General features: G+C 44.4%; 1 protein-coding gene across 1 annotated transcript in view; it reads left to right on the top strand.

Moving 5' to 3' along the window:
• The first annotated feature begins 1,405 nt into the window (after positions 1–1,405).
• The window catches only part of wdr33 (WD repeat domain 33), a 22,442-nt gene continuing 11,454 nt past the window's right edge, over positions 1,406–12,393 (top strand). Inside the window, exons 1-6 of the mRNA XM_069684562.1 lie at positions 1,406–1,566; positions 5,991–6,209; positions 6,625–6,693; positions 7,156–7,260; positions 7,467–7,562; positions 7,821–7,972. Of these exons, the coding sequence (XP_069540663.1) occupies positions 6,006–6,209; positions 6,625–6,693; positions 7,156–7,260; positions 7,467–7,562; positions 7,821–7,972 (626 nt within the window). The 5' untranslated portion in view covers positions 1,406–1,566; positions 5,991–6,005. The remainder of the gene's footprint in view (positions 1,567–5,990; positions 6,210–6,624; positions 6,694–7,155; positions 7,261–7,466; positions 7,563–7,820; positions 7,973–12,393) is intronic.

The following is a 12,393-nucleotide window of genomic DNA, read 5'->3' as shown; positions in this document are numbered from 1 at the left end:
TAAACATACTTTTCTCTTCATCTGTCAGCAGAATCGTGACAATTAAATCAAACATGCCCCCTGATATATTTTTCTCCTGTTAAAATTGGACAAGCACAGGGCTAGAGCGCCACCAGTCTAAGGCTCAAACTGACGGTTAAACTAGCTAGCTTCAGCAGGGACTAGCCGCTGGTGGAGAGTAAAGAGCTGATTAAACATGAGACAGTGAGATCAAGCCGTGACTTCAGGCGGTAAGAGGCTGTGTTCTGTGTTGCCGTGCATTACCGGTTAACAGACGACGGTTGATCGTGTATAACGGCAGAGATCGGTGAACTTACTGGCGGCGGTTGGTGGAGGAGGAGAAACAGCGCGAGACGTTCTGATTCGCTCTCTAATCAGCGCAAACAGCTCCTCTGCTCTGATTGGACAGGCCCAGTGGTGACGTCGACTGAAGGAGAATCAGAAATACTTTATTAATTCCTGGGGCGAAATTCGGGAAGTAGTTAGAAGTTTATCTTATTTATTTATCAAAGTTAATCAAATAAGTCTCCTTTCAGAGCAAAGAAAAACTAAATATTAATATTATTATTAGTGAATCTAGCTTTTTTTTAATAAATGAAAAATCTTCAGTCTTTCATACTCATATTGACTATACTATTGACTTTGTGAAGTAGGACGTTTCTATAACACGTGTATTTTATATGCACTTCTTTTATTCAATTTTATCTAAATATCTATATATATTTTAATGAACCATATTTTTATTGAACCAATCGTGGAAATTGCGATTATACTACTGAACGTAGGATTGTGCCCCATTTGTACACTTTTTTTTATCTTATAGTTTTTGGTTTAATATCTAATGTTTAATGCTGAGAGTGAAGTAGAACCGGAATCAGATTCCTTGTATGTGTACACACATGGCCAATAAAGCTGATTCTGATCATATCATATCATATCATACATCTCTACCTATGAGGAAAGATGTAAACCAGAAACTCCACACGTTTTGTTGACTATTCTGTCTATAATCGGGATATAACTGCCAGCTTGGTCAAGGAGCTGTCTTCTTCATCACCATGGGTTTTGATGGAGGTCATCTTATTTAAAACAAATGGGGTACATTAATGAAGAAATTAAAGTAAGATTAAGAAAAACAAGAGAAAAGACACATTTTGCTCCACATGTTACATAAAAACGCAAAAACAAATACAAATAAAATCAAGCTTAACCAACGATAATTTCAATGTAACACGACCAAGGTTTTTTTTTTTTTTTTTAAATATATATGATAAGTAGAACAGTGGGAGCTTTCAGTATACGCTGTGTTTTCGAACTCACTTTCCCATAATCTTTTGCGTGGTGACGGCGAGATCTCCCGCCCGTTGTGAAAATTTCCCGGCATGCTTTTCTGCAGGGCCGAGAAGAAGCGTCATAATGGAGTCTGCTGGTGGCTAACGTGACAAACCTTCTTAATATCAGTTGAATAAAGTTTGAGACGTTCATGATTCTTCAGGAAAAAGCTTTACGGAAGAATCTAGCCCGTTAATGACAGCTAGATAGCTAACTCTGCTGCGGAGATTGTAGGTGAGTTTTTTAGCTGCAGAGCGTTGTTGTTGTAGCGACGATTTCCAGCACCGGGCCGCCATTTACCTCCGTCTACCAAACACGAAAAAGCAGCCCTGAAAAATAGCACGTACACAGCGTACTCTGGTGCTTTATTGTGTTTAAATAGCACTTTTCACACCACTCGTAGTCAGAGTATTTCAGAGAAAAGCAGCAGCGTGTTTACAACCTGAGGGGTTTTCCAACTGTTAGCCTGTTAGCGGACACGCTAACGGTGTTAACAGCAGCATCTCAGGGCACGAATATATTAAATATTTTAAAACTATATATTTCTGAAAAACGCCAACATTACTATTATGGGATGCCTTCTTCTAAACATGTAATTACAACGTGCGTCTGGATTTAGAGCTCACGTTGAATTAGCATTAGCGTTAGCCGTCTGCTGAGCTAACCGCTGTAGAAGCAGTGACCCCTCGTGTTGCAGACTGTTTGGTTACGGTTAGTTCCTCATAACAAACACAGTAAGCGCTGTCAGTACAGTTTCTGTGTGAGTAACATGCCAGACTATCTACATCTCTTGAAATTATCATTCTAAATCAGCAGGTTGGTGTCATTTGAAGGTCGGTTTTAGCCGTTTTAAGTTCACTGCGGTGTGGAAGCCTGTCACTCGTCCATACAGGAAGGCTTTGAGTACAGTCTGAGTGCAGCAGCATCAGGTCCTGTAACAGGTTTTTGTTGTTCTGTATGGTCACTTTTCTGAAAATGATCAGGATAGATTTGTGGCGTTAAAAAACAAGATGTCATTCTAGTTGTGTAAATTCATGTTACAGTCAATAGGTCTTGTTGTGTTCTGGATTATGTCATTGAGGTCCGCCTGTGTTTCATAATCTATAATCCAAATAAACAGGGTCTCTGTTTTGTTGCAGACAGTTTACTCAACGTATCTCCACCAGCCCTCTCTCTATTTCTTTAAAACGGAATTCAACAGCCTTTTTTCTTACTTGTAAGTCAATTGTACTAAACTTTTCAGGTTATTAAACTTCACATGCTGCTGTTACAGACTTTGTCCATATTGATAAAAAAATATCTGGAGTAGAGCCTCTCTGATGTGTGACGATGAACTCGAAACAAAAACGATGTAGGGGTGAATATTCACTGATGGCAGATACAGAACTTGTCCATGTAGATTTAGCTTTTTAATCAAATAACCTAAGACGAAACATACTCTAACATTATTATACAACCTTAACAAGTTGTACTGGGGACCAGCGTCTGTTAAGCTGTGATGCTCTGCTGCATGTACTGCAGACGATGCTGAGAGGATAGTAAACTATGGAGTCAGAGCGCCCTCTGCTGGACAAACTACATGATTAAATCACTCCAAGCATTGTTTCTGTATTATATGTTGTGTAAAAAGTTTCCATATGGATGCATACCAGAACACATACACAAAGACACCCTGTGTATATCTGTGCCAATAGATCATGTATGTAATGTTATGCATCTCCATAAATAAACAATCTCTCTTGTGCAGTGGACAGAATATATTGATCCGGATGAACAGAAAAGTATTTTAGGGTCTGGGAATATCTCCAGAACAGCAGGACATGTTGTTAAACCACTGTGTGTCTGTGTGTGTGTGTCTGTGTATCAGACCATCAGAAGAATGTAAAGATGATACCTGAGAGGTAGAACCTGTGGCTGTGGGTGCCCTGACTTCCTCTGTGGTGCTTTATTGTAACATGGACCCACATTAACAGAAAGCCAGCGTTAATGAAATGAAATCCTGCTCTGACTGGGGCTACAGGAAGCGTCATCTGAAGAGGGAGCAGATTTTGACAGAACACCTGGTTCTACATGAAGGTGTGGTCAGCTGTTAGTGTGTTTAAATATTGTAGAAGACTCTATCTACAGAACGAAGAGCTGTAAAACATTCTTATAAATGTGTGTAATGTGCAGGTTTTTGAGAGGCAAATCTGCAGTTGTATGTAGAGACAGACTGTCTGTAGGACGAGCTGTGGAATATGACTGAAGTCTCGTGTCCGCCTAACATCTTCAGAGCTTTGTTTTTCTCTCTGTGTTTAGAAACAACATTTAAAGCTTCAGCTGTCAGAGCCCCATCACCGGGAGCTGCTGCCTGCATGCTGTGTCGCATTCAAACTCTGCTGAGTTCTAATGTCAGTTATTGATGATGTGATTTATGCATCACTGAAATAAAAGCTTCTCCACCACTATGATAAAGTACAGATAACTAAGTAACACACACGCGCACACACACACACATTTAATCACTGAAGGTGAAACAGCACTTTGTGTTTGTGTATGCAGGAGAGCCCGAGGTCATTTCAAATGTATTATTGATCTAGTTCATAGGGCTGTAAATACGCTACTTCACCCCAGAGTATCTCTTTGATTCATTGTTAAGCTGTTTGCTCTCAGATGATGTCCTCAGGTTAATGTCTTATCTACAACCCAAAGATAATTTACATTTAACAAACTGCAATCACACAGTAATGATAATTCACGTGTCTGATCATTGATGGGCGTCCTGCCTCAGTTATAACTTTACAGGCTAGTGAAGGAGATGTGCTGCAGCCAGTTTGAGCAGCTGATGGATTTACAGCCTTTACTGGTAGTAACTGAGGAGAAACAACAGCTGTGTGTACGTGTGTGTCTGTCTGTGTGTGAGCACTGATGCTATTGATGCTGGACTAAGCATGGGTGTTATTACTGCAGTCACTCTTTGTTCAGAGTCATGTTGTGGGAGCCTCACAGTTAGAGCAGGTGGTGTCATGTGACGTAGAGACAGTGGAGTTACCTGCAGCAGGTGGAGCTCATTGATTATTAACAGTTTGAAATAAGGGCAGAACCAGGTCAGTGTTTCTGGGCTCTTCACAGTAAAGATTAACGCTCCGTGTGTATCTGTACAGTGAAGCACAGAGTGATGCGACGCTGCTTTCATGGACAATGGGAATTCCTGCCGCCACCTCCTGGTTGGTTATAACAGGAAGTTTGTTCAGCACAGTGTCTGATCATACTTGTGTTCCACTCGTCTCAGTTTGATTTTACAGCAGCAGCGATCAGTCCGTGTGAAAGGGTTAATACAGAGCAGAGGGGCCGACATGTTGATCACGATGTGAGGAGCTGTTTTCATTACAGGATATGTTTTCATGGCAGGTTGATCATCCACCAGTGTGTTGTAATGTAGTGTGATTGTCTGTCAAACACAAGCTGTGTTTTTGGAGTTTCCTCCAAACTAACAGATCAGTGAGAGTAAACGTCCTGTGTTCATGTACACAGTCAGTCCGACATGAGGCACACTGATGGTCTGCGCTCTGCTGGGTCTGTTCGTCAGATTTTACATCAACTCAAAGGGCCAAACATTAGAGATGTAACACTCATACTGGGTTAATGATACGATTTTCTCATATTTATAAAGAAATCTAAATGTAAATAACCCTTCTTAATCTTGAGGTTGTATAGTTTATTTATTGTGACGTAAAAAAACAGGAAACGATAGCCTATAAGATAAATGCAGTGTGCCATAATGCTCAGATATACAATCAACAAGAAAAAAATAAGTTCTATCAGGCGATTTGGGACTTTTCAGTCTGTCAAACAAAATGAATCCCCCTCCCGACTTTCACCACTCCTGGTACACCAACTCAGACACCTGCCTAACAGTAGAGAGAGGTCAGGTGGAGCGACACGTTTCTTATAATAAATACAAACAGACCTGTGGGCTGCTGCTGCTGTTATTTATACGCCCTTTCTAACGGCGTTCAAATGTTTGCTTAATCAGCGTGAGAAGCCTGGTGACGGTCACTTTTGGAGATGAAGGCTCAATTCTCCGACTTCCTGTCGACAAACAACCTCACGCCGTGTGTGCTGCAGGTGCAGCCGTTAAGTGGCCTAAACAGTCCAGGCACGTCTGTTCTGTAGATGGTCCGTTTATGTGGCCACAGCGTCGACACAGTGTGTGTGTGTGTGTGTGTTCGTATGTCTGTGTGTCCATTAGGGATGTCCAGATGGATGCGATCAGCATTAATGCTCTTTTTGCTCCAGATCGCTCAAACCAATCAGGCGAGAGTCCTGCGCAGGACTGTTTTCTTAATCCTGCTCCCGCCCACTCCCCTTGGATTTCTGAACATTCCCACCTCCAGAGTTCCACTGATTGAATACAAATACTCTGGTTGAACTGTGGGGTTAAGTTTAGTGTGTAATCAGTGGTGTCGGTTCTGGCTGAATGTGCCGTGAAGTCTCTTAAAGTGATGATGTCACTGATGATGATGTCACTGATGAAGTCACTCCTGTTTTACCTCTTCATGATGAATTCTTTCCTTCACTGTTCAACACATCTCCCCCCTCAAAATACACATTTCCACTCCTTTGTCTCTCTCATCATGTGCTCATTGTTTCATACCACTTGTCATCCCGTCCTTCAGATATAGCGTGTCACCATGGCGACGGACATCGGCTCGCCGCAGCGGTTCTTCCACATGCCGCGGTTCCAGCACCAGGCGCCGCGGCAGGTCTTCTACAAGCGTCCGGACTTCGCCCAGCAGCAGGCCATGCAGCAGCTCACCTTCGACGGGAAACGCATGAGGAAGGCTGTGAACCGCAAAACCATCGACTACAACCCGTCAGTCATCAGACACCTGGAGGTAAACACACCTGTTCCACTGTACACACCCCACCTGCTCACACTGCTGCCCTGTGGAACAAACTCCTTCATTGAAGCCGTTAATTTGATGATGAAATAATGACTTAGAAACAGAGATGGACCTTTATGTTACAGAGGAACAAACAGACGTCTCTTCATACACACCAGACCATAACTGCCTCATTCAGTTAGTCTGTTGTTGTGTGACTTTCTGGTTTTAAATGTTCAGTTTGGATCCAACACGTGTCCAGCTGTGCTGTGCTCTCATGCTCCTCTTTGATATAAAGGTCTGTGTGAGACATCGACTGAACACTAACCACACCAAGAAACTCCCAAGGTCTCCTCTGTTCCTCTCACTGGGACCAGTTGAGCAGCTTCAGCTGGTTTGAACTGAAGCGACTGTTTTCTGTTTGCAGAACCGTCTGTGGCAGCGAGACCACCGGGACTTCAGAGCCGTCCAGCCCGACGCAGGATGCTACAACGATGTGAGTGTTTGTTCCTCTAAGGATCCCCTCATCCTATTTGTTACGGAGTGTCAGTGAACGCCTCGTCCTGCTTCGTCATCACTACTAATCCCTAATAATGATCAACTCTTTATCAACAGTCGGATGTCCTGATATGAGTCTGTTTGCCCTCAGCGTAGACTCCCAGGAGGCAGCACAGTTAGTCACCAACAGTTCAATCATTGTTTCATTGTTCCTGACGATAATCAAACGTTCCTCCTGCTCTGCTGTCAGATTCTCCACTGCATCATGAAACACGCTGATCAAGTCATGTGACTGATTAGATTATTATTGATCATCTCCGTCCTTTTTGGTCCGTAATAAATTTTACTAAATAATGTGCAGCAGATCTCTGAGAGGTTAATCTGTGTGTGCCTGTCTGTGTGTGTGCCTGTCTGTGTGTGTCTGTATCTGTGTGTGTGTGTGTGTGTGTGTGTTCCTCAGCTGGTTCCTCCTGTGGGCATGTTGAACAACCCGATGAACGCCGTCACCACCAAGTTTGTCCGAACCTCCACCAACAAAGTGAAGTGTCCCGTGTTTGTGATCAGGGTGAGCAGCTGCATCACTTCCTGTTGAAACAGTCTGATGAAGACATGTCCTGGTCCTTCCTGGTGCATATTGAGTGCTTTTATTGTGAAACTCTGGAGCTTTGGATGTGAAGAGTGAGGATGTAGCGATGATGCAGTGTTCTTGTTCCTCTGTGGCTTCAGCTGGTTGTAGACGTTGAAGTTGTTGTGTTTCCCGTTTGTCTCCAGTGGACTCCTGAAGGTCGTCGTCTGGTCACCGGGGCGTCCAGCGGAGAGTTCACTCTGTGGAACGGCCTCACCTTCAACTTTGAGACCATCTTACAGGTAAACTCTCACCTGTACATGTCTACGACCTGTGGATGACTTCATCTGAACAGAGTTTATTGATGATCCTGAGTAAAATAAGCAGCTTCACGTTATAATCAGTGTTCCTTCAGCGGCCTTAGTGAAGCATGAGAGAGAGACAGAAGTGTGTCAGAACAAACGCTGCACCGTCTCTATTCCTACATTTATTTATGATGCATTAGCTGCATGTTTCCTCGACTCGTACTGACCCCCTCCCTCCTGGTGTCCCCCCTGCAGGCTCACGACAGTCCGGTTCGGGCCATGACCTGGTCTCATAACGACATGTGGATGCTGACAGCGGACCACGGCGGCTACGTGAAGTACTGGCAGTCCAACATGAACAACGTCAAGATGTTCCAGGCTCACAAGGAGGCCATTAGAGAAGCCAGGTTTATACCCAATCTACCATTTTCTGTAGTGAAGCCCGGCCTGTGCTGCTCACGCTCAGCCAGGCGGGGGCGCCACATGTTCATGCTGTTGTTGTGGTTGATTAATGACAGATGTAAGTGTGTGCTGTTGCAACACTGCAGTGATCTGTTGTTGATGTTCTTCCTCATGTGGCTGATGAGCTGTTTATCTCTGTGTGTTAATAAAGTCATCGATCGATACCTCGAACTGGTTTGGGTGGAGACGAGGACAGGCACAATCAATCAATAAAGATTCAAAATAAAAGCAATAAAGAGAGTACAGTCACACTGCTGGTCTGAACCTCATCCAACAGACAGCTGTAGATGTTTAAATAAAGGTTTGAATTCAACATGAGCACCTTAAACACACCACGGCCTTCCTGCTGCTCCCATTAGCCACACAGAGGAGCTTAACACTGGGTCCTACGTTTCCCACAATGCACCTGGATCGTGTCTTTGTTTAGAGCCTCCCTCCTGTTAATGTGACACAGACGCGTGTGGTGTTCAGGACTGATGACATCACTGTGACATCACACGAGTCGACTGGCCCTTTAATTGACCGGAGCACCTGTACAGTGTGATGTCAACAGTGTAGTGTGTGACGTTTCTCATCTCAGGTCAGGTGAAGCTGAGCACTACATTACCCATGAGCATTAGTGTGATTTTTAATTTAAGGAGTGAGACTCCTTGGTGGGTGAAAGAAGTCATCACCGTGGCACCGACCGAAAAAAATTAAATATATAAAATAAATTAAATATAAATAAATATATAAAATGACTCAAAGTGCAAATAAACTATCTGCAGCATTGATCGCACAGTGAAGCGTTTCACTGGTCAACACACAGGGAGCTTTTATTGTGAAGAAGTTACAGGAAGTGATGTGTAAATCCAGGAACAATTGGAGCTATATTCTTTAATAAACAGAGAGCCCCCCCCCTCCCCCGACCGTAGAGACACAGTACTGTGTAAAGTTTTAGGCAGGTGTATGTAAACTAAGAATGCTTTCAAAAATGGAAGTGTTAATAGTTTATTTCCATCAATGAACAGAAGAGAAATCTGAATCAGATCAATATCTGGTGTGACCACTCTTTGCCTTCTAAACAGCATCAGTTCTTCTCGGTACACTTGCACACTGCTTCTGAAGGAACTCGGCTGGTAGGTTGTTCCAAACATGTTGGAGAACTAACCACAGATCTTCTGTGGATGTAGGCTTCCTCAGATCCTTCTGTCTCTTCATGTAATCCCAGACAGACTCCATGATGTTGAGATCAGGGCTCTGTGGGGGCCATACCATCACTTCCAGGACTTCTTGTTCTTCTTCACGCTGAAGATAGTTCTTAATGACATTGACTGTATGTTTGGGGTCGTTGTCCTGCTGCAGAATACATGTGGGGCCAATCATACGCCTCCCTGATGGTAGTGCATGATGGATAAGTATCTGCCTGTATTTCTCAGCATTGAGGACACCATTAATCCTGACCAAATCTCCGACTCCATTTGCAGAAATGCAGCCCCAAACTTGAAGGAACCTCCAGCATGCTTCACTGCTGCCTGCAGACACTCATTATCGTAGCGCTCTCCAGCCCTTCGGCGAACAAACTGCCTTCTGCTGCAGCCAAATATTTCACATTCTGACTCTTCAGTCCAGAGCACCTGCTGCCATTTCTCTGCTGCCCAGTTCCTATGTGTTCGTGCATCGTTGAGTCGCTTGGCCTTGTTTCCATGTCGGAGGCTTTTTGCTGCAGCTCTTCCATGAAGACCACTTGTGGCCAGACTCCTCCGGACAGTAGATGGGTGTACCTGGGTCCCACTGGTTTCTGCCAGTTCTGAGCTGATGGCTCTGCTGGACATCTTCCCATTTGGAAGGGAAATAAGCTCGATGTGTTTTTCACCTGCTGCACTAAGTTTCCTCGGCCGACCACTGCGTCTACGATCCTCAACGTCGCCCGTTTCTTTGTGCTTCTTCCAAAGAGCTTGAACAGCACATCTTGAAACCCCAGTGAGCTTTGACATCTTTGTCTGGGAGAGACCTTGCTGATGCAGTATAACTACCTTGTGTCTTGTTGCTGTGCTCAGTCTTGCCATGGTGTCTGACCTGTGACATGAAACTGTCTTCCACAGCCTCACCTTGGTAGCAGAGTTTGGCTGTTCCTCAGCCAGTTTTAAGCCTCCTACACAGCTGTTTCTGTTTCACTTAATGACTGTGTTTCAACCTACATGTGTCACTGATGATCATTAGCACCTGTCTGGTATAATTGGTTGATCATACACCTGACTATGATCCTACAACATCCCTGACTGTGTGCAGGTGTACCTGTAAGAACTGATGATGTAGTAGTAACACCAGATATTGATTTGATTTAGGTTTTCTTTTGTTCGCTCACTGATCGTTTTGTAAATTGATCAAAATAAACAATTATTATTTATATTTTTGAAAGCATTCTTAGTTTACAGCATTTTCCACACCTGCCTTAAACTCTTGCACAGTACTGTACAGACAGGAAACATGGGGAGACACAGGAAGTAAACTGGAGACACCTTCTGCCCTGAATGTACATCACCACTGTAAGAATGTGAGGTGGGCTTGGTTTTATTCCATGTTAGCATCTTTTCAGTCTGACCAGGTTCTGCTGTTAGGTCAGGTTCACCTGTGTGTCCAGAACAGGCCCAGGACTGTTAGCTTAGCTTAGCTTAGCACAAAGACTGGAAGCAGGGGAAGCTGCAGGGAGTCCTCTCAGTACCTTTAGGGGCGGGGCTTGCACCACTGAACACTGGTGATGATGTGATGTCATGATGATGTTAGCCTCCGTCGTTCACACTGCAGCTGAGTGAGTTCACTTCATTTTGCTCGTCAGTCGTGATACAGAAGAAAACTAAACACAGTCTGGACATGATGGCCCGTCTGAGTGTGTACTCTGAGGATGATGAGTGCCCGTCACATTCTGTGACATCATCACTTTCTATGACATCATCATGTGTCTGTGCAGTCGCTGTTAAAATCCCTCAGCTGACTGGTCTGGCTGCAGAGGAAACAGGAAACAGCCGTTTAAAGGAACCCTTCAGTCCTGTGAAGACGTCGTTCCTGGCACTAAAAGTTCTCAGTGATCACTTCCTGTTTACTTTCTGTGTTGTGTTACTGAAGAGTGAGGGGCCGCAGGTGTCCATGAGGTGACTGAGCTGACTTGTGTTGGCAGTGTGTAATACAGACCTGCTCGTTATAAAGGCTCATTAAATGACTTTCATTTATTTCTACATACAAATGAAGTGATTAGTCGTCACAGTTTGTTCTGGTTGATCCTGATGAGTTTCATCTTCTATAGTTTTATATTCTTCCCTTTGTTCCTCCATCTTTCAGCGGCTCGGTGTGTGTGCGCTCCGTCCACACTGTTTCACGAGTTAAAGCTTTGCTGTAAGAACACAGACGCTGAACCACAGGGTCACTGAGGTCACTGAGGTCACTGTTTCTGCAGACTTTAATGGAGGTCTTTTATTCTGAAGAGATGAATCTGTTTTCCTGTGTCTGAGCAGCAGTCCGAAGAGATCCGGTCCACAGAGACGGACCGACACCAGGGCCAGAAACAGTTTTTAAATGTTTAATTATCATGTGTGGACTGATGGATGACCGTCTGCTTCCTATCGTCGTTGTCGTGGTCGTTGTCGTGGTCGTTGATGAGTCTCAGCTGTGAAGCGGACCGCTCTGCTGTCTGAGGCTCCGGCTGGAGATCCGAGTGCAGGTGAAGCTCTCTGTGTAGCTCTCATCAGGACCTCCAACCTGAGCCCCGTCCACCTCCAGGGACAAACCTGAGTCTGACACCAGAGTCCCAGCTGGACTGACAGGGTCAGGTTAACAACAGTGCTCTTCAGAGTGACAGGAGGACAATAGAGCAGCTGCAGGTGTTCACATAACATACCTGTATTACTATTTTTGACCTCAGACAGCCAGGGGTTTCAGGTATCATTGAGGCCGATCCTCAATGATCTGTCCGCCCCCACCAGCCCCCTGCTCTGAGGTAAATCATGTGACTGTGTTGCCCAACACTGCGTCCATGTGGGGGATAAGTGTGTGTGTGTGTGTGTGTGTGTGTGTGTGTGTGTGTGTGTGCGTGCGCGCTCATCAACACTCTCACAGCTCTTTGAACATCCTGTGTTCTCCTGATCAGACTGAAAGTGACATCCCATCTGTCCACTTCCTGTTTACACTTCTGATCTTCCTGCACAGACATTTCAAAATAAAAGCTGGACCAGAAGCGCAGTGACGTCTGTCTTGGGACAGTTTACAGGTGATCCTGTCTCTCAGTGCGTCCCCCATCAGACTGATGAGCTCATATTATTTATGTAAAGTGTTAATGTAATATTCTCACTGTGATCAGTCATACGACTCACGTGATCAGACTGTTTGTGTT

The sequence above is a fragment of the Semicossyphus pulcher genome, unplaced genomic scaffold (assembly GCF_022749685.1).
Source record: "Semicossyphus pulcher isolate SPU_LCO1_2020_fin unplaced genomic scaffold, fSemPul1.0.p SCAF_7, whole genome shotgun sequence".
In the NCBI taxonomy this organism is placed as follows: Eukaryota; Metazoa; Chordata; class Actinopteri; order Labriformes; family Labridae; genus Semicossyphus; species Semicossyphus pulcher.
The sequence above is the reverse complement of the archived record's forward strand: the minus strand, read 5'-3'. Positions and strand labels throughout refer to the sequence as shown.